Genomic DNA, 24,928 nt, shown 5'->3' with positions numbered 1-24,928 from the left:
GTTTTGCTGTATCAAACTTCAGGTGTTGAGTAAGTGTAACCAATTGCATTGCCTTGCAGTGGCATTAATAATTGGATTGTTCTCTGGATATTGATCTTCCCCCCATAATAAAATTGATATTTAACATCAGTTAAAGACATCTCCAAAGTGATTTTGCAGTAGGAAACTTCAGGTGTGTGTTAAGTAAGTGTAACTGACTGCATTGCCTTGCAGTGGCATTAATAATTGGATTGTTCTCTGGATATTGATTTCTCCTCAATCATAACACTGATACTTAGCATCAGTTAAAGAAATCTCCAAAGTGATTTTGCAGGATCAAACTTCAGGTGTTGAGTAAGTGTAACTGGTGCATTGCCTTGCAGTGGCATTTCATAGTTGGATTGTTCTCCAGATATTGATTTCCCCCCCCCCATAATAAAATTGATATTTAACATCAGTTAAAGACATCTCCAAACTGATTTTGCAGTATGAAGCTTCAGGTGTGTGTTAAGTAAGTGTAACTGACTGCATTGCCTTGCAGTGGCATTTCATAGTTGGATATTGATTTTTTTCCCCAATAATAAAATTGATATTTAGCATCAGTTAAGAAAAAAATAATTCCAGACTGATTTTGCAGGGTCAAACTTCAGGTTTTTAGTGCTCTTAAAATCCCATCTACTCTCTTCTTAGCAGAAAGCTTGATTAGGTGTGGAACACTCCCCACAGTTCTGACCTCTTTTATTTGCTGTTTCACAGGGCAAAGGTCTTCTTGGACCAGCTGTAAGTATCAAGTTTTACATCTCCTAAATCTGCTGCTTAATGAATCTGTTTGGATGTTATGGCTGTATCTATTTGGATATAATGGAGCTGTTCTGCTGTAATGAAAGGTAATTGAGTGAACAAAGAGGCTGTCTTCATCCTCTGTGCCCTCTTCAGCTCCTACTGAGTTTGCTTAGAATCACAGAATCAACCAGGTTGGAAGAGACCTCCAAGCTCATCCAGTCCAACCTAACCCCCAGCCCTATCCAATCAACCAGACCATGGCACTAAGTGCCTCATCCAGGCTTTTCTGGAACACCTCCAGGGACAGTGCCTTCACCACCTCCCTGGGTGGTTACCCTGCTTGTGGTAAATGGTGTAAGAATACAGGTGTCTGAAGGCACAGCTGGCTTGAGAGGACTGCATCTTCTCACTCCTTGGCTGCTGCTTGTAGAGGTGGTGTGTGGCTTAAAAAGGCTGTTTCCCTTGGTCGTTACAGGGTCCAGCTGGAGCTGCAGGGCTTCCTGGGGAAGTAGGTCGTGCTGGCCCACCCGTAAGTACTGCCAGGGCTGCTAAGAGCGCAGGTTTAGTCAGCTGCTAGAACGAGGTGAATCCTTCCTGTGCCATCCGAACACTGCTTGGGTTGCAGCCGTGCTGGACAATGTGTTCCTGCCTCTGCAGTGCTCACTGCGAGAGGAAAGGTGTGCTTGGAGGAGTGGTGAATAGCACAGGCAGGGTCACGCCTTAGATGAGAGTTGGATGTCTTATAGTGTCCCATGCTCTACTTCTCCTCCTCTCCATACTCAACTCCTCCCTGCCACCACACTGCACTCCTTCTCCCCCTCCCCACACTCCACTCCTCCTTCTCCCTCTCCCCACACTCCACTCCTTCTCCCTCTCCCCACACTCCACTCCACTTCTTCTCCCCCTCCCCACACTCCACTTCTTCTCCCCCTCCCCACACTCCACTTCTTCTCCCCCTCCCCACACTCCACTTCTTCTCCCCCTCCCCACACTCCACTTCTTCTCCCCCCTCCCCACACTCCACTTCTTCTCCCCCTCCCCACACTCCACTTGTCCTCTCCCTCCCCACCCTGCTCTCCCTCCCCACACCCCACTCCTTCCTCTCCTCTCACCCCACTCCTTCTTCTCCTCCCTTCCACACTCTGCTTCTTGTACTCTGCCAAGATGTGCTCAGCATATTTGTTTGGACTCTTGATGGTCTCTGTCAGAATATTGGATTGATTTTTTTTTACATTTTTCCCCCCTCCCTTTAGATTTTTTTTTCCCCCTCTCTTTACATTTTTCCCCTCCCTTTAGGGATTTTTTTCTCCTCACTTTAGAGATATTTTCCCCTCCCTTCAGAGATTTTTTTCCCTTTCCTTTAGAGATTTTTTTTACCCTCCCTTTAGAGATTTTTCCCCCCTCCCTTTAGAGATTTTTTCCCCCTCCCTTTAGAGATTTTTTTCCCCCTCCCTTTAGAGATTTTTTTCCCCCTCCCTTTAGAGAATTTTTTCCCCCTCCCTTTAGAGATTTTCCCCCCTCCCTTTAGAGATTTTTCCCCCCTCCCTTTAGAGATTTTTCCCCCCTCCCTTTAGAGATTTTTCCCCCCTCCCTTTAGAGATTTTTTCCCCCTCCCTTTAGAGATTTTTTCCCCCTCCCTTTAGAGATTTTTCCCCCTCCCTTTAGAGATTTTTTTCCCCCTCCCTTTAGAGAATTTTTTCCCCCTCCCTTTAGAGAATTTTTTCCCCCTCCCTTTAGAGATTTTTCCCCCTCCCTTTAGAGATTTTTTCCCCCTCCCTTTAGAGATTTTTTTCCCCCTCCCTTTAGAGATTTTTCCCCCTCCCTTTAGATTTTTTCCCCCCTCCCTTTAGAGATTTTTTTTCCCCCTCCCTTTAGAGATTTTTTCCCCCTCCCTTTAGAGATTTTTTCCCCCCTCCCTTTAGAGATTTTTCCCCCCTCCCTTTAGAGATTTTTTCCCCCCTCCCTTTAGAGATTTTTTCCCCCCTCCCTTTAGAGATTTTTCCCCCCTCCCTTTAGAGATTTTTTCCCCCCTCCCTTTAGAGATTTTTTCCCCCCTCCCTTTAGAGATTTTTCCCCCTCCCTTTAGAGATTTTTTCCCCCTCCCTTTAGAGATTTTTCCCCCTCCCTTTAGAGATTTTCCCCCCCCTCCCTTTAGATTTTTCTTTCCATTTTGTGCCCTTTTTTATGTCATATGTTATTGTAGTGGACCCTCTTCCACAACAGGGCTCTGATTCCACTCAAAACCAGCTTCTCCCATTCTACTGTGGGACCTTTGTGTGGGTTGATGCTTGCCTCCCCTGTCCTTCTGTAGCTGCTTGACTTCTCACTGTGGCTATGTTGTAGGAATATGTAACTGCTGCTTCTCATTATTATTGTCCTGAACCCAGACAATTATTTTATCCCTTTTTAGGGAGATCAAGGCAAAAGAGGCCCCCCAGGGCCACCAGGACCACCAGGTCCTCGGGTAAGCAATTGCCTTTAATATGTACTAATCTCTGAATGCAGAATTGCTGCTGCTTGAACAAAACGTCTCCTCCAGTCCTCCAGCTGCATACTGACCTTAGGATTTCAGCAAGGCTGTGTCATAGAGCAGGGAATTGCTTCTCCAGCCTGCACAGCCCCAACTCTTTCAGTCTGTGCTCACAGCAGAGCTGCTGCAGCCTCTGAGCATCCTCCTGGCCCTGCTCTGGACACTCTCCAGCATCTCCACAGTCCTCTTGTCCCAGGGGCTCCAGAACTGGATGCAGGACTCCAGGTGGGGTCTCAGCAGAGTGCAGCTGAGGGAGAGAATCACCTCCCTGGCCCTGCTGGCCACACTGCTGCTGCTGCAGCCCAGGCTCTGCTTGGCTTTCTGGGCTGCAAGTGCACACTGCTGGCTCCTGTTGAGCTTCTCATCTAGCAGCACCCCCAAGTCCCTCTGCTCAGGGCTGCTCTCCAGCCACTCACTGCTTAACAGAGCAGGATGTTGCAGCCACACAGGAGGTTGGGTGCTGTGAAGTGCAAACCAGTGGCAAATAAACCCATGCTGAGCAATCTGTCAGAGCTGCACTGACCCCAAATCCGTGTGCTTTATCTCTGCCATGGTCCTTGTTTCCACACCAATTCCCAGAGGCATTGTAAAATGTGAGAGTGTTAAAGCTGAGAAGAGTATTTTCTGCCTAACCACAGAATGCCAAGGGGTGTAGGGCACCTCCAGAGTCCAACCCACCTGCCAAAGACCTGCTTCTTTCTCTTGTACTGACTTGGATTAATTTCATTTGATTTAGGGCACAATTGGCCTGCAAGATGGTGACCCACTGGTAAGGTAGTCTCCATGCTGGCTTTATATTCAGAGTCATCTCAGATGACCTCATTGAGCCTCTCTGGTTTTAACCTTGTGGATGCTTTTCCAGTGTCCCAGTGCTTGTCCACCTGGGCGCCCAGGACATGCTGGCTTGATGGGAATGAAGGTAAGAGGATCTGGTTTGTTCAGAGATCTTAGAACATAGAATGGTTTAGGTTGGAAAGGACCTCAAAACTCAGCCAGTTCAAACCCTCAGCCATAGGCAGGGACACCTCTCACTAGAACAGGTTGGTCAAGACCTCACCTAACCTGGCCTTGAACACCTCCAGGGAGGTTGTGGAGCACACAAACACCCAATGTGATTAAAGATCACATTGAGTGCTTGTGTACTCCACAACCTCCCTGGGCAACCTGTGCCAGTGTCTCACCACCCTCACTAACATCTAGTTTGAATCTCCCCCCTGCCAGTTTAAACCCATTCCTCCTCATCCTGTCCTTACAACACTTTCAACCTGTCATTACAAGACCCACACCACCAGGGAAGGTGATTCCTGGCTCGACCAAATGGCAGTTTGCTGCTAATTCCACTTTGCAGCAGTGTTGGTTGCTTAGAGTTGTTTCAACTCTTGACTGCCAAAACAGCCTCACCTTGGTGAAAGTCTCTTACTGCTGCTGTAATCTTCAGGATGAAACTTAGGTATGGTTCTGAGAGGGTTAGAGTGAGTGAAGGATTGATTCCTTCACTTGCTGAGCCATTTGTTGTCTGACTCTAGAAACTCCAAATGCTCTTCCAAAGTTTGAGTTGGATGAGACCTTAAAGATCATCTCCTTCCAACTGCCCCAGCCAAGGACACCTCCCACCAGCCCAGGTTGCTCAGTGCCTCATCCAATCTGGCCTTGAACACCTCCAGGGAGGTTGTGGAGCACAGAAGCACCCAATGTGGTCTTTGATCACATTGGGTGCTTCTGTGCTCCACAACCTCCCTGGGCAACCTGTGCCAGTGTCTCACCACCCTCACTACAAGGAATTTCTTTGTCATTTCCAGTTATCACCTTCTGCTAGCTCAGGTTGCTCAAGGACTCTTTCAACTCATGCCTTGAACACCTTTGGGATGTTCTGGGATATCCTGGGGACATCCACGACCTCCCTTGACATATTGTTAAGGGATAACAGAAGAAGAAATACTAACCTGAGTAGAAACAGAGCTTTATTATATCCAGGCTCTCAGATGGTATCTGATGTGTGGTGGGAAGCAGTGATCAATGAAGGTAGTTCTGAGCAGTCTGTATCTGCTTCTTGAAACTTGGTGTTGTAATAGTGAATAATCTCTGCTGACTTACTTATTTCCATTTGCTTTAGGGTCAGAAGGGGTCAAAGGGAGAGTCTGGTGAACCAGGCAAACAAGGATATAAGGTAAAAACCCAATAAAACCTATCCCAATGCTTCAGAGCAACCAAAGGCTTTGTTCTTCATGGCTTGCAGTCACCTCTACTCTGTAGTTACTAAGGAGCAGAAGTTGTCCTCATCTTGCTTTACATTTTGGTTGTTCAATGTAATTAAAATGGAACTCATGGCAAAAAAAAAACACCTAAGGTAGAATTTACTAACTGGGAAACTTCCAAATGCTTAGTTAGGGAGCCACAGAAATGAAGAGTTGATGAGCTGCTAGGTGCTGCCTCTGTGAGCTGAGGCTGTACCCTGGCTATGAAATGATATCCTTAGGGACTGGGGGACTTGGGAGGGTTTCTCATCCCACTCAGTCCTGGGCATATTCCATAATGATCATAGAATGGTCTGGGTTGGATGGGGCCTCCAAAGCTTGTCCAGTCCAACCACCGCAGTCAGCAGGGACATCCTCCACTAGATCAAGTTGCCCGGAGCCCTGTCCAGGCTCACCTTGAATATCTCCAGGGATGGGGTCCCAACTACCTGCCTGGGCAACCTGTTGCAGTGTTCCTGCAGAACTGGTGCAGAACTTGTTCCTCACATCCAATCTAAACCTGCTCTGCTCTAGTTTGAAGTCATTTCCCCTTGTCCTGTCACTACATCTTCCTTAAGATGCTTTGCAGTGACCCTTTTGACTAATGGTTGGGTGGAATGTGAACATAAACAAGTATCTGTGGGTGGAATGTGAACATAAACAAGTATCTGTCTGTGCTCTGAGGAAGCAGTGGGACTTCATTTACATTTCCTTCAAGCAGGATGTGAGTGTTACATGAACCAGCAAGTAGTAAATGTGCCTCCTGTGATGGCAGTGCAATGTGCGTGGTGTGGCTTAGCTCCAGATGTGTTCCTCTTGCTCTCCCAGGGTGAAGAAGGAGACCAAGGACCCAGTGGTGAAGTGGGAGCTCAAGGGCCTCCAGTAAAGTATTTCCTTTTAAATAGCTTTCCCCATCTGCTCTGCTGTGTCATGTCTTTCTTCTTACTGTGTGGAAATAGTTAGGGTTAAAAACTCTCCATACCTTCCTCTTTATTCTGCCCTATTGTATAGGAGTGAAAAGTAGATTGCATTAAGGCTCTCCAAAGAGCTACATTCTACTGTGGCACAAAGTTCTCCACAGCCTTAGGCTGTTGAGAAGCAGTAGAAGCAAAGGCTTATTTCATAGAATCACAGAATCAAGCAGGTTGGAAGAGACCTTCAAGCTCATCCAGTCCAACCTAGCACCCAGCCCTGGCCAATCATCTGGACCATGAATTGTCCTGTATGTTATGTCCTACCTCTATTGCCCTGCTCCAGTTCCAAACCATTGCCCCTCATCCTATCCCTACGAGCCCTCTTAAACAGTCCCTCTCCAGCCTCCCTGGGCTGTGCTTAGGCTGTGCCAAGAGTTGCTCTTGTTGTGCAGTGAGGGGATTTTTGTTTGGTTGTTGTTGGGTGGATTTTTTGGATGTGGTTTTGATTTTTATTTATTTGTGCCCTTCCCTTCCATCATTTTGTGACTTCAGTGCCTGTGTTTCTTCAAAGCATGCTGAACTGTGGCCTTCAGGCTGAGCTAAGACTTGAGGGGAAAGCAGCAGCTGTGGAAGGACACATTTGTGTCTGTGTTTTGCTTTTTATCCTGCCCTTTTTAGCATGCCAGAGAAGCATCCTCCAATCACACCTGTGTTTGGGGAACTTTCTTCGTGGCCTGCTTCACTTCTTTCCTCTGGCACATCCCTCTGCAGCTCTCTTCCTGCTGCTTTCTTGTGGTTACCACAGCTGAGCAGGCAATAGGGAACAGAAGGAAGGGAACTGGAGAGATCACAGAAGCAGGCTCAGCATGTTTAAGTTGTGTAGTTTGTTTCCTAGTGGAGTTTTATGCCTTTATTTTTTTCCCTAGGTATAAAATCAGTTCTTTAAAGCCATTCTTGTCCAGATGTGACATCACACAGGCCCTTACCCTGCTGCACATGACATCATAGAATCATAGAATCAACCAGGTTGGAAGAGACCTCCAAGCTCAGCCAGTCCAACCTATCCCCCAGCCCTATCCAGTCAACCAGACCATGGCACTAAGTGCCTCATTCAGTCTGTTCTTGAACACCTCCAGGGACGGTGCCTCCACCACCTCCCTGGGCAGCCCATTGAAGAATTAACCCCCAGCTTAGGACTGGAGTGAGATAAAGAGAGAACAGAGAGGGAGTAAAAAGAAAACTCTAAGCCTTATGCCTGATGCTGAAAAAAGAATCCCTGGTGCAGAGAAAATCTTGTGTTAAGATGCAGCTTCTGCTGTCTGAAGGGTCTGTGGGGACCAATTACTGTAGCTCAGCTTGGTGAAGTTCTTCAGCTGCTGTGAAACAGCACAGCAGAATTAAAAAGCAATTAGAGATTGGCTTTCCTTTCCCCTTTTAAAGAGATTTTACTTCTCTGCTTACCAGCTGAGGACAAACACGTTATGGCTGGGGTTTGGTTTCTCTGCAGGCAGGAGACATCTCATGTAGTTTTACTCTCTGAGGAAGAGGAGCAAATGGAAGCCTACAAGGCTGCATTTAGAAGGGAAGTGATGATAGCTAAAACACAGCCTGCTGCACTAGAATGACTCCTAAGCCCAGCCTCTCAGGTGTGGCAGGCACATCGACCTAACACTTGCATTATCACAGGATGTGAGGCCTTGGAAGGGACCTCTGGAGGTCATCCAGTCCAACCTCCCTGCCAGAGCAGCACCAGAGAATCTAGCACAGGTTGCACAGAACACATCCAGACAGGGCTGGAAAGGCTCCAGAGAAGGAGACTCCACAGCCTCTCTGGGCTGCCTGTGCCAGGGCTCTGGGACCCTTCCAGTCAAGAAGTTCTTCCTCTTGTTGAGGTGGAACCTCCTGTGCAGCAGTTTCCATCCCTTGCCCCTGGTGCTATCCCAGGGCACAAGTGAGCAGAGCCTGTCCCTGTCCCTGCCTTCCTGACCCCAGCCCTCAGCTATTGATAGACATTGCTCAGATCCCCTCTCAGCCTTCTCCTCTGCAGACTCTCAGCCCCAGGGCTCTCAGCCTTTCCTCCTCAGGCAGTGCTCCAGTCCCTGCATCATCCTTGTAGCCCTTTGCTGGACTCTCTCCAGCAGATCCCTGCCCCTGTTGAACTGGGGAGCCCAGAACTGGATCTAGTATTCCAGTGGAGGTCTCACTAGGGCAGAGAAGAGAGGGAGGAGAACCAACCTGGATCTGCTGGATACACTCTTCTTAATGCCCCCCAGGGTCCCATTGGCCCTCAGACACCTTGCCCAGTGTTGCCTGCCTCTGTGGTTCTGTAAAGTCTGATGGTGCTTCCCTCCTGTGTCTGTCCCATACTCCACTTAAGCCTGCTGAGCACTTTGGCAGGTCTGGCCTTTCTGTCTTCCTCTCACATAGAATCAGTCAGGGATGGAAGGGACCACAAGGATCAGCCAGTTCCAACCCCCCTGCCATGCCCAGGGATGCCCTACCCTAGAGCAGGCTGCACACAGCCTCATCCAGCCTGGCCTCAAACACCTCCACAGGGAGAACTCTTCAGCTCTGTGGCCATCAAGAAGAGAAATCTGTGCTTTATCTTTCTTTTGTTTCTTCAGTCCTCAAGGCCTGCTTGTGGTGGTACCATTCAACCTGCTCCTTCTGGTATTCTCCTGAGGAGCCTTAAATCAGCAGAACACCAAATTAGCCTGTAAATTCTTACCCTACCATAGAATTTCCTCCCTTGTATAGTCAGGAAATAGCAACACGGGCACAAAGCAAGCAGGCAGAGCTGGGAATCTTCTGCCTGAGAACTAGGGCAGGCCTGATGAAAAGCTGGAAGGGTAACTGGAGTGGACTTTTCATTTGCAGGGCATCCTAGGCATCAGAGGTATCACTGGCATCGTGGGACCTAAAGGTACCAAAGTGAGTATTAACCTTTCCTGGGCGAAGTGCACACCCTCGAGTATTTACAAGGCTTATTTAAACCTCTCCTTCCCTTCCCCACCTTTGCTGCCTCCTGCCAGCTCTACTTCCATAGCTGCTGTGTTTTGGATTAGGAGGAAAGGCAGCTTGGCCCTTCTGCTTGCTCTGAGTGTGCTCTTCACACCTTGCCCTCTGCTTCCTGGCAGCCCGGGGGGTGTGCAGGTGTGGAGACAGCAAGTTACAGCAGCTATAAGTGAGAGCAGCTTTTAGTTAAAGCTACAATTGATTGAGCAGCCCCTCCTGTGGCTGCAGCCTCCTCAGGCTCTTTGCCATTTCCACTGCCCCACTTTTGGTGAGGAATTTGGCAGAGTTTGTTCTTGCCCAAGCTTTGTCTCTTGCATCTTTTGTGTCTTACGTTGCTGCTGCTGGGGCTGCTGTTAATGTGGGCTTGGACTTGGCTGCCTTGTTTGCCTGCTGCTCATCCAGGTGTCTCCAAGCATCCCTGAACTGGCCAGGGGGGTGGGGGGTTCTCTTCTTTCAGCTTCTTGCTCAGTCTCAGGGGGGCACAATTTCTGGAGGGAGGAAAGTGTAGTGACCATTTCCCTCCCTGGAAGCACCACTAATTAGGATTTCCTTCCCCATGAGCACCACTAGTTAGGATTTCCTTCCCCACAAGTGCCTCTAATTAGGATTTCCCTCTCCAGAAGTGCCTCTAATTAGGATTTCCTCCCCATCAGTTCCACTAAGTAGGATTTCCCTCCTTGGAAGCACCACTAATTAGGATTTCCTCCCCACCAGTGCAACTAGTTAGGATTTCCCTCTCCAGAAGTGCCTCTAATTAGGATTTCCCTCCCTGGAAGCACTACTAATTAGGATTTCCTTCCTCATGAGCACCACTAATTAGGATTTCCTTCCCCACCAGTGCCACTAATTAGGACTTCCCTCTCCAGGAGCACCACTAATTAGGATTTCCCTCCCTGGAAGCACCACTAATTAGAATTTCCCTCCTTGAAAGCACCACTAATTAGGATTTCCCTCTCCAGAAGTGCCTCTAATTAGGATTTCCCTCCCTGGAAGCACCACTAATTAGGATTTCCTTCCCCACAACTGCCACTAATTAGGATTTCCCTCCCCACAAGTGCCATTAGTATTTCTCTCTCCAGAAATGAAACCAGAAAACTTACTCTGTGCTCAGCCTCAGATTTGCCCTAATGCTGAACCTTCTCACCCCTTGGCCCTGCTTGCAAAGCTATCACTGTCTGCACCTTTCTGGCTTTCTCTGTGCCTCCTGATCCTTCAGTTCCTTGCCTGTTTTTTGTGTGTGTGCTCTTTTGCCCTCTTGAAACAGTCTTACTACATCTGCCTGGCAAAAGAGTTTCTTCTCTGGCAGGAGCTGCTGCTGCAGAACATCCCCTGCAACGCTGTGGGTTGCTCTGCCTCCTTGCTGCCTGTTGTGACTTTGGTTAGGGGGTGAGCTGGAGGACATCTCCCCAAAGTTACAAAGTGTTGGCTTCTGTAACACCCACAAAAATCCCAGATGGAGCTGAAAAAAAAACCCAAACCCTCCAAAGTTGGCCAGAATTCCTCGGTGTGGTTTTTAAAGTCGAGCTCTAAACCACCCCCACCTCAGCAGGTGAGAATTGCAGAGCAAAGGGCAGTGGAAGTCGTTGGTGTTTCAGCTCTCTTCTTTTTGGTGTCTTGTTTTGCAGGGAGCTCGTGGGCTGGATGGTGAGCCTGGTCCCCAGGGGCTGCCTGGTGCACCTGTAAGTACAGTGTGTGTTAGCCAAGCACCTCCCAGGGGCTACCCAGGTAGCTCCTGAGTCCTTGCTGGCTGCAAACCAGAAAAGCCTCTGCTGTATCCAAATGATTCCCCAACTGGTGCATAGAATTCACAGAACAGTTTGGGTTGGGAGGAACCTTGAAGGGCAACGAGGATGAGCAGAGGGCTGGAGCACCTCTGCTGTGAGGAGAGACTGAGGGAGGCATCCTGGGCTGGCTCAGGAGCAGTGTGGCCAGTAGGACGAGGGAGGTTCTTCTGCCCCTGTGCTCAGCACTGCTCAGGCCACCCCTGGAGTGCTGTGTCCAGTTCTGGGCTCCTCCATTGCAGAGAGATGTTGAGGTGCTGAAAGGTGTTTGGAGAAGGGCAGCAAGGCTGGGGAGGGGCCTGGAGCACAGCCCTGTGAGAAGAGGCTGAGGGAGCTGGGGGTGTGCAGCCTGCAGCAGAGGAGGCTCAGGGCAGAGCTCATTGCTGCCTGCAGCTGCCTGCAGGGAGGCTGTAGCCAGGTGGGGTTGGGCTCTGCTGCCAGGCAGCCAGGGACAGAAGAAGGGGACACAGCCTCAAGCTGTGCCAGGGGAGGTCTAGGCTGGATGTTGTTAGGAAGTTGTTGGCAGAGGGAGTGGTTGGCATTGGAATGGGCTGCCCAGGGAGGTGGTGGAGTCTGTGTGGCTGGAGGTGTTGCAGCCAAGCCTGGCTGGGGCACTTAGTGCCATGGTCTGGTTGGTTGGCCAGGGCTGGGTGCTAGGTTGGGCTGGATGAGCTTGGAGCTCTCTTCCAACCTGCTTGATTCTGTGATTCTATGATTATTGAATTGGGGCTGTTCAGTCTGGAGAAGACTCCCAGGTGACCCCATCCAATCAACCAGACCATGGCACTAAGTGCCCCAACCAGGCCAGGCTTGGCTTCAGCACCTCCATGGAGATCATTGCTAAGGATATTAAAGAGAAGTGATCCCAGTGGTGCAGCTCTTGTGGCCATGCTCAGACACTCTAAGTCGGAGCTATCTGCAGTATCCAGGTGGGAATTGTGCTGCTGTTGGTTATTTGGCTGCCAAAAGCAATTGCATTCAGTTTGGTTGTATTACTAAAATAGAATTTTACCCTTTCTTTTCTTGTAGGGGGATCAAGGCCAGAGAGGTCCACTGGGAGAGGCAGGCCCTAAGGGAGAGAGGGTGAGCACAGACACATTGCAAGTCCTTTTGTCTTGCAAGCAGTGTGAGTGGTGCACATCTGATTGGGTCTGTGTTGGCATTCTTTGCATCTGTCATTTCAGTGTCTCTGTTTTGGTTAAAATCATTGTGATTGCAAGAAGAATAAAATATAATAATAGGATAATGACTCCTCCCTCTTCTCCTTCCTCCCTCTCTCCTCTCTCCCCTCCCCTCCCCTCCCCTCCCCTCCTCTCCTCTCCTGCCTCCCTCCCTCCTCTCTTCTCCTGCCCAGGGCCCTCAAGGAGCAAGAGGAATCAATGGTCTCCCTGGGCCTAAAGGAGAGCCTGTATGTATATTTTGTTTTCTCTTCTCTTCTCACCATGCCCATTTGGGTATTGGAGTGCTGGAGGGAAGTCTCTCCATCAACACATTCATGTTTCTTGTTCTTTGTTGCTGCTGCTGTTCTGCCAAGGGCTTACCAGGAGTGGACGGCCGGGAAGGGATCCCTGGAATGCCTGGAGCAAAAGTAAGGCTTAGATCTGACCTTTGGCACTGTCCTATGTTGGTTCAGACCTCTCTAGCTTTGAATTGTGCTGCTGCCTCTGGCTTGTCTGCACATTGTTAGGGTGACTGAATGCACCTCCTCATCCCACAGCCCCCAGATTACTCTGTGCTCCAGAAATAAGCACTTCCTAGAATCAACCAGGTTGGAAGAGCCCTCCAAGGCCATCCAGTCCAACCTAACTTCTCCCCTTTTTGTTTTGCTTTGCACAATTGACAACTGATAAATGTTTTTCAGGGTGAACCAGGACAACCTGGAGCTCCAGGTGATGCAGGACTTCAAGGACTGCCAGTAAGTGTTTGCTATTTTAACCTGGGAAAGTTAGGCTCAGCTTTCAACCCAGAAAGGCTTTGGAGTGAACTTCAGTGAGAAGCTGAGCAAAAGACCCAGAAAGAGAACGAGTAATGGAAGGGGAAATTCTGCTGTGTGCATCAAAAGCTTTTAGCACAGGAGCCTAAAACTCTTCACAGTTTCACAGACTGCTTGGGGTTGGAGTGCTGCTCCTTACCTGTGGCTTGGTTAATGGGAAGAATTATTGGATCAAAGTGCCTCAGTGTCAAGTAAAGGGACTAGAAATGCTTTAACATGAGTTTAGGTGTTCCTTAACACCATTTCCAACCCCCTTAACAACAAATGTCATTTCTTTCAGGGTTTACCAGGCTCTCCAGGTGTCAAAGGCATTCCTGGCCCAAAGGTAAGTGAAACACCTTGAGAATTGACTGTCTCCTCATGCTTTAGTGGTGCTTATCAAGGTCTGAGGTCTTCAGAGAAATGATGGTAGCTTTCTGCCATGGCAGGAGACAAGCCTTTGGCTGAAGGGATTAAACATACACCTTTATCCCCTTCTGTCCTGTGCTTTTTCATGCTCCTTCTGCTGCAGGAACTGGTTCCCATGAGTCCAGACATTAAACACTTCTTAATAAAGGCCATTCCCTTTCAAGTGTATGGAAGTCATTAGGAGGGAAGATCTGAAAGTTAAATGAGAACCCTTCCCTTCCCTTCCCTTCCCTTCCCTTCCCTTCCCTTCCCTTCCCTTCCCTTCCCTTCCCTTCCCTTCCCTTCCCTTCCCTTCCCTTCCCTTCCCTTCCCTTCCCTTCCCTTCCCTTCCCTGCCCTTCCCTGCCCTTCCCTGCCCTTCCCTGCCCTTCCCTGCCCTTCCCTGCCCTTCCCTGCCCTTCCCTGCCCTGCCCTGCCCTGCCCTGCCCTGCCCTGCCCCATTTTTAAATGTATTCACCTACTTCTTTCTTTGTTTATTTAGACCTCGTTGACTTCCTCACCCTTTCACTCCTCAAATGGAGGAGCAAACCATGGGCTTGTCTGACATCTTTCCTCTCTTGCCTAACAGGGTAACAGAGGTCCTCCTGGGGTGCCAGGTTTGATGGGGAATTCTGGCAAGCAGGTAAGGTCACTGAGCTGATGCCAAAGACCTAGGGAAAAGAAAAGGGAACAAAAAAACAGACACATAGGAAAAGCTCTGAGCTGTGCACAAAACCTCCCTGCTCAGATGTGTTGCCTTCTTGCTGTCCACAACACAGGGCGAACGGGGACCGGAGGGAGAAGCAGGTCCAACAGGACCCCGGGGACCACCTGTAAGTGCTGAGCCAATTTCTAACTGAGCTGATGGAATATTGCTGCCTCCTAACTTCTGGGGGCTTGTGCTAACCATGAGAGAAAAATGTTGTTCAGCACAAGGCCTATTTGGTTTTCAGTTAAATACAGATTCACAGAGTGGTCTGGGCTGGAAGAGACCTCCAAAGCTCATCCAGTCCAACCCCCTCTGCACCTAATTAGCAGGGACATCCTCAGCTGGATCAGGTTGTTGAGCCTCACCTTGAATATCCTCAGGGATGAGGCCTCAATCACCAATCAGGACAACCTGTTCCTGTGTTTCACTACCCTCATGGGTTGTGCTAGGCTACAGATTTCACTTCCCTCTAGAGTGGATGTGGTATGGATTGAGATTACCTAAGGCTGATCTAATTCTTTTGCTTTGCAAGACTCACCTTAGCCCTGAGCACCACATCCAAACCACCCTGAAACACAGCCAGGCTGGGTGACTCCACCACCTCCCTGGGCAGCTCATTCCAGTCCCTGACCACTCTCTGCATGCATAACTTTTTCTCCTGATGACCAATCTAACCCTCCCCAGCCTCAGCTTGAGGCCATTCCCCCTTGTTCTGTCTCCAGTTACCTATGAGAAGAGCTCAGCAGCAGCCTCTCCACAACATCCCTTCAGGTAGCTGTAGAGGTCTGCCCTCAGCCTCCTCTTTCTTCACACTAAACATGAAGATGCTGGCCAGGCAGCAGGCTCCATAGTCAATCACTTCTGCAAGCTTCTGTCTTGTCACTGAGACCAACTTCCCCAGCCCCTGTTCTTCTTGAGCTGATATTTTGTGTTCTTGTGACAGGACTGAGAGCTCTAATTGACTCAGACCAAAGCAATTGGCCACTCTGCTAATGCCCTGTAATCTGCCCAGCTATGCTTTTAATCCTTGCAATGTGAGCATGAATGTACAAAACCAGCAGTCCATGGAACAGGAGCTGACATGCAAGGTCAGTTATTAGCAACCCTGTCAGCTGGAGAGAAATACTTCATGTGGCTTAAATACCATCACTTTTCTGCTTGGCACCCCAGCAGGACATCTGGAAACCTTGCCCCTGTTTTCTCTCTCTTCACAAAGTGTGCTGGTTTGGGAAAAGCTGGGAATGCTGAAAGGTTGGGTCCAGATGATCCTTAGGGGTCCCTTCCAACCTGCCATTCTTGGGGGGTCCTGTGCTATTAGAACAAAAGCAGAGCAAGGCAAAACCCAATTGTGGTCAGTGCAAAATGGAGCAAGGAAGTTAATTAGTGGTCAGAAAGTAAGTTTGCATATAGAGCATCAAGCACTCATCTACTTTTCACCTGCAGGTCCTTTAAAGCCTGAATAATAATAATAATGTTTAGCTTCAGAGAATTGTTTCAGCTGGAAAAGACCTCCAGGGTCATCCAGAGCAGCCACTGGGCACCACTGAAAAGAGCCCAGCCCCATCCTCTTGATCCTCACCCTTTAGCTATTGATCAGCATTGATAAGATCTGCTCTCAGGCTGCTCCCTAGGCTAAAGAGCCCCAGGGATCTCTGCATCTCCTAAGAGAGATGCTTCAGTCCCCACAGCATCTTCATGGTCATCTCTTCCAGCAGTTCCCTGCTTCTCTTGAGCTGGGAAGCCCAGAACTGGATGCAATGCTCATCAGGGCAGAGAAGAGCTGGAGGAGAACCTCTGGAGGTCCTCTGGACCTGCTGGAGTGGGTCCAGAGGAGGCTGCCAAGATGCTCGGAGGGCTGGAGCACCTCTCCTGTGAAGCCAGGCTGAGAGAGTTGAGGCTGTTCAGCCTGAAGAAGGGAAGGCTCTGGGGAGACCTTAGAGCTGCAGTTCAACATCTGCAAGGGACCTACAGGCAGGATTGGGAGGGACTGTTCAGAAGGGCTTGTGGGGATAGGACGAGGGCAGTGGTTTGAAACTGGAGCAGGGCAGAGTTGGGTTGGACAGCAGGAGGAAGCTCTGCACAGTGAGAGCAGTGAAACACTGGAGCAGGCTGCCCAGGGATGTGCTGTGCTGGGCAGCCTGCTCTAGTTAGAGGTGTCCTTGCTGAGTGCAGGGGGATGGGACAAGATAACTTTTGAGGGTCACTTCCAAACTGGTGCAAGCTGTGAACCTCCCTTGACCTGCTGGCCACACTCTTCTGAATACAATTGGCCTTCTTGGCCAGGAGGGCACATTGCTGCTCAATGCTTAATACTTCCCTCCTCTAACCAGTAGCCTGCAGAATCCTCTGCCATAGTCTGTGGAATTCAAGTTTGTTTTCATTACTAACCCAACTGTTGGACTGTAGTGGGACCAGCATTGGTACTAGAGCAGGAGAGTCAAGCTTTGGCATTTATGACTCTGGAAACGTTTCCATCTTAGAGAAGATATGAAATGGTCAAGCTTTAACTGAAAGCAGGCAAAGGCATGCCTTGGGAGGGTCTGCAGGGCAGGTCTGGGGAGGAGCAGCTGAGGGAATGGGGGTTGTTCAACCTGGAGAAGAGGAGGCTGGGGGGAGACTTTCTCACTCTCCCTGAAAGGAGGCTGGGGACAGGTGGGGGCTGGGCTCCTCTCCCAGTAACAAGTGATAGAACGAGAGGAAATGGCCTCAAGTTGCACCAGGAGAGGTTTGGGTTGGACATTAGAAGAGACTTTTCACTGGGAGGGTTCTCCAAGCCTGGCACAGGCTGCCCAGGGAGGTGGCTGAATCCCCATGCCTGGAGGTGTTTCAAACAGGCAGAGATGTGGTGCTGAGCGATGTGGCTTAGCCCCAGCCTTGGTGGAGCTAAAGGAAGGTTGGAGTGGAAGATCTTAAAGCTCTTTTCCAACTGATTGGTTATCTCTGAGTCTCTGAGGCTCTTACCTCAGTAAGGGACAAAAATCCCTACAAGAAATGAGCTCCAAAAGCACTGTTTTACTCAATCACTTTTCTTCCTTGGCAAACTTCAGTTGGCATGAGGGTAGAAAATCCTGCTCAGGTTCATTTGTATTTAGTTTACTGTTCATCTGCTCAGCAAAGCAGAAAGAAAGCCCCCTGGAAATGTTGTCTTTTCTGTTCTCTAAATCAAGCATAATCTCCACTCACCTCTACTGCTTTGTTGCTAACTCTTGTGTTTGCTCCAGGTTGTGCCAACCAGTCCAAACAACTGCCCAGCTCGGTTGTGATTTTAAACCTTTCTAAGCCAGTCCTCATGGCAGGTGGCCCAGAGGAAGCAATCCTCAAACATCAGTGTCATTCCTAATGAGTGGAATTTAGCCCTGCTCCCTAAGCTGCTTAACCACTTCTTCTAATTCATATTTGCAGAGATTAAGGAAGGTTTCAGCTTTCATATTGTGTCTGCAGAGAAAATCCTGCCCCCTGCCCACCTTGATTTTCCTCCAGCCTTTAAGTGGGTTGAATTTAACCTGTAAGCTGCTAACATTTGGAGAACCTGAACCTCATCTGCTGGGCTTGCAGAGAAAAGGAAGCTTGGACCATTTAATAACCATGCAGCTTGCCCAGCAAGCCAGCAGATATTGGTTGGTCAGGATTTAGGATGTGATGTGGGACATGCTGGAGGCTTCTGCTGCATTCAGGCAGGCTTAGGCTGGGGAGGTGGGCAGGGAGAAAATGAGTGGGAGCCAGCAAGGGCAAGGGGAGAGTCTTGCACCTGGAAAGAGCAACCTGATGGACCAGTATAGGTTGGGGACTGACCTGCTGGAGAGCACTGAGGGGTGAAAGGATCTGCGGTGCTAGTGGATGGAAAGGTGACCATGAGCCAGCAGTGTGCTCTGGTGGCCAACAAGGCCTGGAGTGGATTAGAAGGGCTGTGGTTAGGAGGTTGAGAGAGGTTCTTCTGCCCCTCTGCCCTGCTGAGGCTGTATCTGGAATATTGTGTCCAGTTCTGGGTCCCTCAGTTCAAGAAAGAGCTCAGAGAACTGCTTAAGAGAGTCCAGTGCAGAGGCACAAAGCTGCTGCAGGCAGTGGAACATCTTCCTTAGGAGGGCAGCCTCAGGAGCTGGGGCTGGGAGCTTGGAGAGGAGGAGCCTGAGGAGTGCCCCCATTCATGTTGACAAAGATGTGCAGGGTGGGTGCTAAGAGCCAGGCTGTGCTGGGTGATGCCCAGTGCCAGGCCAAGGGGCACTGGGTGAAAGCTGAGCCTTAGGAAGCTCCGTGGAAACATGAAGGAAAACTTTTTCAGTGTGAGGAGTTTTCCTCCCTGAGGATATTCCAGACCCACCTGGATGTGTTCCTGCATGCTCTGCTCTGGGTGATGCTGCTCTGGCAGGGGGGTTGGGCTGGATGTGCTGTGGAGGTCCCTTCCAGCCCTTAGCATTCTCTGATTTCCTTGACATTAGCAACGGAGGCTGAGTGCCTACCTACCTAGGAGAGGCTACAGAACCAAATCTTGAGAGACATCTGTGGGGCCCTGGTTGGTTGGGCTGAGTTGCTCTCTGGAGCTGCCTTTGTGTCTCTTAAAAGGTAGCCTGGGAAGTGCCTTGGATTTGGTACTAAAATCACAGAATCAATCAGGTTGGCAGAGAGCTCCAAGCTCAGCCAGCCCAACCTAGCACCCAGCCCTGCCCAACCAACCAGACCATGGCACTAAGTGCCCCAGCTAGGCTTGGCTTCAACACCTCCAGCCACACAGACTCCACCACCTCCCTGGACAGCCCATTCCAATGCCAATCACTCAGACAACCTCAAGTTCATAGAATCATAGAATTGTTTGGGCTGGAAAAGACCTCTAAGGTCAGATCCAACCATCAACCAAACACCACCTATGGCCATTAAACTATGTCCCCAAGTGCCACATCCACACACGTCTTGAGCATCTCCAGGGATGGAGACTCCAGCACCTCCCTGGGCAATCTAATGTCCATCTACACCTCCCCTGGCACAACTTCAGCCCATTTGCTCTTGTCATTTGGGACCAGCACTGACCTGGCTCCACCTCATCTCAGGGAGCTAGAAGGTCTCTCCTCAGCCTTCTCTTCTCCAGACTGCACCACCCCAGCTCCCTCAGGCACTCCTCATATGACATGACCTCCAAACCCCTTGCCCACCTCACTGCTTTTCTCTGGACACCATCCAGGACTTCAGTGTCTTTTTTTATGCTGTCGTGTCCAGAACTGAACCAAATACTCCAGCTGTGGCCTCAGCAGGGCTGAGCACAGGGCCACAGTCACCTTCCTTGCTCCTGCTGATCCAGGCCAGGATGCTGGTGCTCTTGGCTGGCATTTGGAAAAGCCCTGCTGGGTGGATGTGTGACTGAAGATTTGTTTCCCTATTTTTGCCTTTAAAATCCCCCTTCCTGGCATGCCTCATGACCAGCACAACCTCTGATGTGCTTAAGAAGTTGGTGGTGTGATTGTAACCCGATGGAAGGTGACCTTGCTGTTGTTTTGTAGCTGTAGAGAGCTCAGCCCCCAGCGCTCCGGGGAGATGCAAAGAGACGAGTTGCTAATAGTGATGGCTGAGTTCAATCCTTCTCCTTCCTGCCCGGCGAGTGCAGTGCAGGGCTGTGCGATTAAAGGGCTGGCTTTCAGAGAGCTTAAGGCACCTTCTGGCATTTAAGATGGGTTTGAGGGCATTTTTTCTTCTTCTCCCCTCTTCTCCCTCTCCTTTCCCCCCCCTTCTCCCTCTCCTTTCCCCCCCCTTCTCCCTCTCCTTTCCCCCCACTTCTCCCTCTCCTTTCCCCCCCCTTCTCCCTCTCCTTTCCCCCTCCCCTCTTTTTTTTGCTGTTTGGATTCTTTTAACACCTGAAAAGCTTCAGGCAATACCCAGAGTGCCTTAGCAGGAGACTGATTGTAACACCATAAGGTGTGTTGAAGCAAATTAATGGCAAAGGCTGCTCTCTGATCTCTCCAGGACACCTAATTAGTTCTTAAATTGCAGAGTTCCTTTTCCTAGGCTTGTGTGAGAAGCTGTCATTGCATTTATGTCCTGTTCACCCTAGAGAAGACTCTGGAGGGTACCTTGGAGCTGCCTTGCAGTACCTGAAGGGATCCTGCAGGAAGGCTGCAGAGGGACTTGTCATGAGGGTGTCTAGAGACAGGTCCAGAGGGAATGTTTGCAGCTCAGGCAGAGCAGGGTTAGGCTGGAGCTGAGGAAGAAGTTCTTTAGTATGAGAGTGGTTGAGAGTCTGGAACAGGCTGCCAGGGAAGGCTGTGGATGCCTTCTCCCTGGGGACATCCAAGGCCAGGATGAGGCCCAGAGCAGCCAAGTCTAGCTGAGAGATGTCCCTGTCCATGGTGGGGAGAATGGAGCAGATGATCTCTGAGGTCCCATCCAGCACCAAACCATTCTAGGATTGCTTGACCTGGTGTAGCAGGTCATGGCTGCCAGCCCTTTCCCTTTGGGCAGGACGTCACAACAGCACACAACATTTTCCTTCTTGGGAAGAAATTATCCTGTCTTTAGGTTGGATCTGCATTGTTCTGCATGCAGGCTGTGCATTGCTCTGTACTTAGGTTGGATCTGCATTATTCTGCATGCAGGCTGTGCATTGCTCTGTACTTAGGTTGGAAGTGCATTGTTCTGCATGCAGGCTGTGCATTGCTCTGTATTTAGGTTGGAAGTGCATTGTTCTGCATGCAGGCTGTGCATTATCCTGTATTTAGGTTGGAAGTGCATTGTTCTGCATGCAGGCTGTGCATTGCTCTGTACTTAGGTTGGAAGTGCATTGTTCTGCATGCAGGCTGTGCATTGCTCTGTATTTAGGTTGGAAGTGAATTATTCTGCATGCAGGCTGTGCATTGCTCTGTACTTAGGTTGGAAATGCATTATTCTGCATGCAGGCTGTGCATTGCTCTGTATTTAGGTTGGATCTGCATTATTCTGCATGTATGTTGGACGTTAGGAAGCACTTCCTCATGGAAAGGGTAATTAGACACTGGAATGGACCTCCCTGGGCAACCTGTTCCAGTGTCTCCTCACCCTCACTGTCAAGTTCTTCCTAATCTTCAGTCTAAATCTGCCCTCCTCAAGCTTCAATCCATTCTCTCTCTCCCATTCACCACAAGCCCTTGCAGTTAGCTCCCTTTGTGGCTTTCCTGTCACGTTGAATGCTGACTAAACATTGTGGTTAGCTAAACCTGTCCCCATCTCTCAGGAGCTTTCACTGTTTTTAGTGCATGGGATAATTTTGCACTAATAACCTGGAGGGATGAGGAAGGTTAACTGTTAGAGTAATTCATCAAATGTGAAGGAAGCAAAGGACTATCATACTTGGATCCCTGTCAGCAGGAAGTACTGCAGGAAGTAATGATGCCCTTCTCTTTCCTCTCAGGGTAGCAGAGGAGAGCCAGGTCCTGCAGGTCCTCCAGGTATCCCAGGCAAATGGGTAAGCAGGTTCTTCCCACGTCCAGTTCTCGTGTTTACTTTCCAGGAGCTCCAGCATCATCTGGGGCTACACTTCCCCATTTGTCTGTGCAAGGAGCTGCAAGCAGTGTCGAAAAGAGGGATTGTTGAGTGCTTTGGGTGCTTTTCAATCCTCTGTGGCTCTTTCTTGCCTCCTCTTCTCTCTTTCTCTCTTTCTTTCTCTCTTTCTTTCTCTCTTTCTTTCTTTTTCTCTTTCTCTCTTTCTCTCTTTCTCTCTCTCTTTCTCTCTCTCTTTCTCTCTCTCTTTCTCTCTCTCTTTCTCTCTCTCTTTCTCTCTCTCTCTTTCTCTCTCTCTCTCTATCTCTATCTCTCTCTATCTCTCTCTATGTCTCTCTCTCTTTCTCTCTCTATGTCTCTCTCTCTTTCTCTCTCTCTTTCTCTCTCTCTTTCTCTCTCACTCTCTTTCTCTCTCTGTCTCTCTCTCTCTTTCTCTCTCTCTCGCTCTCGCTCTTTCTCTTTCTCTCTCTTTCTCTTTCTCTCTCTGTCTCTTTCTCTCTCTCTTTCTCTCTCTTTCTCTCTCACTTTCTCTCTCTCTCTTTCTCTCTCTCTTTCTCTCTCTCTTTCTCTCTCTCTTTCTCTCTCTGTCTCTCTCTATCTCTCTCTCTATCTCTCTCTCTCTATCTCTATCTCTCTCTCTCTCTCTCTCTCTTTCTCTCTCTCTCTCTCTCTTTCTCTCTCTCTCTCTTTCTCTCTCTCTCTCTTTCTCTCTCTCTCTCTTTCTCTTTTTCTCTCTCTCTCTTGCCCTCCTCTTTCTTTCTTCCTTGCCCCAGCCCAGCCGCATAAACCCTGTGTCATGCAGAAGTAGGCTGCACCTATGCATGTGGGCTGTGTGTGGTGGGGGAGGAGAGCAGAGAGCAGACTGCCTGGCTTTCTGCTGGCAGCTGCTGGGGTGTGGGGCAGCTGCTGAATGCCACCTTTGAGCAGGGCTCCAGGAGTGTTTATGCAGCAGCAGCCAGAAGCCTGGCTGGGCAGGCTGGGGCTGAAAGAGCCTGCTGTTAACAGAGGAATGTGCAAAGCAGGGAGCAGGAGCTCAGCAAGCATTTTTAAGAGCTCCAGGCTGCCATGGAGGGGCTGGGGGGTGTGTGGCAAGCCCTGTCAGCCTTTCTCTCTGCTGTGTTTGGCAGCAGTAACACCATAGCAAGACACTGTTTGAAGAGCTGTGCTTTGGCTCAGCTGTTTTCATCAGATAATCTTTCAACCAAGCTGGGGCTGTGCAGAGAGAAAGACACTGCCCTATCTGATCCTTGGGGTGTGACCTTCACTTCTACACCAGACTGGGTAAATTTACATCCTTGGCTTGCTTTCACAGGGTCCCCAGGGGGATATTGGACTTCCTGGACTGCCAGGTCCTCCAGGTCTGCCTGGTAGTAAGGGTGACCGGGTAAGAGATGCTCTCATCCACACAGGCTGCACTTTGGCATCGAGAGGAGATGCAGTAGCTGCAGCACTGCTCTCAGCTCTCACATGAATTAGTGTCTGCTTGCTGCTTTTGTGTGCAGATCTGTTAGCTGCTTGAAAGCAGAGCTCTAAGCTTCCCATTAAACACTTGGGGGCTCATAAAATATGGAAGAAAAGTTGTAGCAGTGCTACTTAAGGGACTGAAGCAAGATTGATGGCTTAAATTTTCCATCTCTCTCTATATTCTTTTTTTCTTTAGTTTGAATCATTTAAAAGCCTAAATCATATTGCAAATGGTTGACTCAACCTGGTATGAAATTGTAAGTCAGAGTCTCTGGTGACTGAAGAGCTTTGCAACTTCAAGCCTGGTCTATAGTAGAGTCGATGTCTTCTCTGAGTGGCTTAGGACCTGCTATGGAAACTTGCAGGCTGCTGAGATGTGTGCACACACAGAGCTGCAGGCTGGAGCACAGCCCTGCAAGGAGAGGCTGAGGGAGCTGGGGTTGTTCATCTTGGAGAAGAGGAGGCTAAATAATGCCTTGTCCTACAGCTGAAATGCTTTTAGAAACAAAGGGCATAGGTTTGAAACCAATCAGCTCATTCCTTCCTCCTTGCTTCCTGCCTCTCTGCACAGGCACATTTTGTTACTGGCTTCTAAGATGAAGCATAAAACCTAGGCTTTATGTTTTAGAAGGAATCTCAGTTTAAGGTACAAGCCACTGCACTTTGCAGTGATCAGAATTCCAGAGATAATAGGCTGGATGTGAGGAGGAAGTTGTTGGCAGAAAGAGTGATTGGCATTGGAATGGGCTGCCCAGGGAGGTGGTGGAGTCTGTGTGGCTGGAGGTGTTGAAGCCAAGCCTGGCTGGGGCACTTAGTGCCATGGTCTGGTTGGTTGGCCAGGGCTGGGTGCTAGGTTGGACTGGCTGAGCTTGGAGCTCTCTGCCAGTGGCTCTGCTGCCCACCTGGGCACTGCTGCCTCCATTGCAGCTCGTCTCTGCCAGCACCCCCAGCTCCCTCTCTGCCTGGCTGCTCTCAGCCACTCTGTCCCCAGCCTGTAGTGCTGCTTGGGGCTGTTGTGGCCAAAGTGTAGAACCCTGCCCTTGGCCTTGTTCAGTCTCATCCCATTCATCCTGGAAAGCTTGCAGCTCAAGAGGTCTCCTGCATTAGTGCCAGATGGCAGGGAGGATGGGGGATCATCAGTGTGCTTTTGAATCTGCTGTTTCAAGTCCTCACTACATATATATATATATATGTATATACACACACACATATAATCCTTCCATTTTTAGGGCTCAGTGGGTGAAGCAGGACCCAAAGGTGAACAAGTAAGTCTTGTGGTCATGATGCTTTCGAGTCACACTGCCCACATGCTGTGTGGACTGAAGCTGAAGGCTGACAGCTTGTCTTGTCTTTGTGCCACAGGGAGCACCTGGAGCAGAAGGAGACGCAGGAGAAAAGGGTGACTTAGTAAGGTGTTATTTTCTCTTCACCTGCTTGCTTATTGCCTTGTCACAAATGAAAGCCTCCAAGTAGTGTTGGGGTGCCTCAAGCGTGGGGGTTTGAGCACTGGAAGTCACATTTCAGTTTTACACTGAGTGAGCATTGCAGAGCTCAGCAGTTCTACCATCAGCCTGCTGAAACAGGAGCACCAGAATACAAATGCTCAGGCTGGATGGGGGAGCTCTGTGCTGTCTTTATCCTGTGGCTGGCAGGGAGAATGGCCTGGGAAGAAGCTGTGGCAC

At 49.6% G+C, this 24,928-nt stretch overlaps 1 protein-coding gene across 2 annotated transcripts in view; it reads left to right on the top strand.

Moving 5' to 3' along the window:
* Positions 1 to 24,928, top strand: part of COL9A1 (collagen type IX alpha 1 chain) — a 67,066-nt gene that overhangs the window by 27,299 nt on the left and 14,839 nt on the right. For both annotated transcript variants that reach the window (XM_064164151.1, XM_064164153.1), the window contains 20 exons: positions 736 to 759; positions 1,238 to 1,291; positions 3,173 to 3,226; positions 4,029 to 4,061; positions 4,155 to 4,211; positions 5,406 to 5,459; positions 6,355 to 6,408; positions 9,318 to 9,371; positions 11,081 to 11,134; positions 12,266 to 12,319; positions 12,591 to 12,644; positions 12,771 to 12,824; positions 13,098 to 13,151; positions 13,510 to 13,554; positions 14,205 to 14,258; positions 14,395 to 14,448; positions 21,694 to 21,747; positions 23,095 to 23,166; positions 24,476 to 24,511; positions 24,609 to 24,653. In XM_064164151.1, the coding sequence (XP_064020221.1) occupies positions 736 to 759; positions 1,238 to 1,291; positions 3,173 to 3,226; positions 4,029 to 4,061; positions 4,155 to 4,211; positions 5,406 to 5,459; positions 6,355 to 6,408; positions 9,318 to 9,371; positions 11,081 to 11,134; positions 12,266 to 12,319; positions 12,591 to 12,644; positions 12,771 to 12,824; positions 13,098 to 13,151; positions 13,510 to 13,554; positions 14,205 to 14,258; positions 14,395 to 14,448; positions 21,694 to 21,747; positions 23,095 to 23,166; positions 24,476 to 24,511; positions 24,609 to 24,653 (1,014 nt within the window). The remainder of the gene's footprint in view (positions 1 to 735; positions 760 to 1,237; positions 1,292 to 3,172; positions 3,227 to 4,028; positions 4,062 to 4,154; positions 4,212 to 5,405; positions 5,460 to 6,354; positions 6,409 to 9,317; positions 9,372 to 11,080; positions 11,135 to 12,265; positions 12,320 to 12,590; positions 12,645 to 12,770; positions 12,825 to 13,097; positions 13,152 to 13,509; positions 13,555 to 14,204; positions 14,259 to 14,394; positions 14,449 to 21,693; positions 21,748 to 23,094; positions 23,167 to 24,475; positions 24,512 to 24,608; positions 24,654 to 24,928) is intronic.

Source organism: Pogoniulus pusillus, chromosome 25 (assembly GCF_015220805.1).
Source record: "Pogoniulus pusillus isolate bPogPus1 chromosome 25, bPogPus1.pri, whole genome shotgun sequence".
Classification (NCBI taxonomy): Eukaryota; Metazoa; Chordata; class Aves; order Piciformes; family Lybiidae; genus Pogoniulus; species Pogoniulus pusillus.
Note: the sequence above shows the minus strand (reverse complement) of the source record. Positions and strands in the feature narration are given on the sequence as shown.